The sequence below is a fragment of the Crocuta crocuta genome, unplaced genomic scaffold, assembly GCF_008692635.1.
Source record: "Crocuta crocuta isolate KB4526 unplaced genomic scaffold, BGI_CrCroc_1.0 scaffold443, whole genome shotgun sequence".
Classification (NCBI taxonomy): Eukaryota; Metazoa; Chordata; class Mammalia; order Carnivora; family Hyaenidae; genus Crocuta; species Crocuta crocuta.
In genome coordinates this window covers 875,852-876,350 of record NW_027529446.1, presented here as the reverse complement: position 1 = coordinate 876,350, position 499 = coordinate 875,852, and the positions used below count along the sequence as shown (strand labels likewise).

The following is a 499-nucleotide window of genomic DNA, read 5'->3' as shown; positions in this document are numbered from 1 at the left end:
GCCGCCCGACGTGTTCGCCGGCTTCGCGCCGCACCCCGCGGCTCTCGGCCCCTCGACGCTGCTGGCCGAGCAGATGAGCGTGATCGGCAGCCGCAAGAAGAGCGTGAACATGACCGAGTGCGTGCCCGTGCCCAGTTCCGAGCACGTCGCCGAGATCGTGGGTCGCCAGGGTGAGTGCCCGCCGTCTGGGGCGCCGCGCCCCGGGGTCCCCGCGCCGCTCNGTATTCGTCTGCGCTTGCTAGCTTGTGGGCCCTGCTGGCGGTGGGGGGCTGGGGCACGGATGAGGATCCCCACCCTGCTGTCAGCCCCAAGTCAGGGGTTTGGGGACATGCATATGGACCGTCTGTACAAGCCCTTCTGGGGTCCGGCCTCACAGCCCTGCCCTGGAGCCCAGCGGCAGCAGTGTCAGAGTCACTGTGGCCGCCCCATTGTTCTCTTTGTTAGAGAACCAGTCTGAGGTTTGCAGGGTGACATCAGGCCGGCGGCCGCTCATTGGCCC

At 68.3% G+C, this 499-nt stretch overlaps 1 protein-coding gene across 1 annotated transcript in view; it reads left to right on the top strand.

The window, feature by feature from the left end:
* MEX3D (mex-3 RNA binding family member D) overlaps positions 1-499 on the top strand; it is an 8,297-nt gene that overhangs the window by 490 nt on the left and 7,308 nt on the right. The window contains exon 2 of the mRNA XM_077760606.1: positions 3-174. Coding sequence (XP_077616732.1) covers positions 3-174 — 172 coding nt within the window. The remainder of the gene's footprint in view (positions 1-2; positions 175-499) is intronic.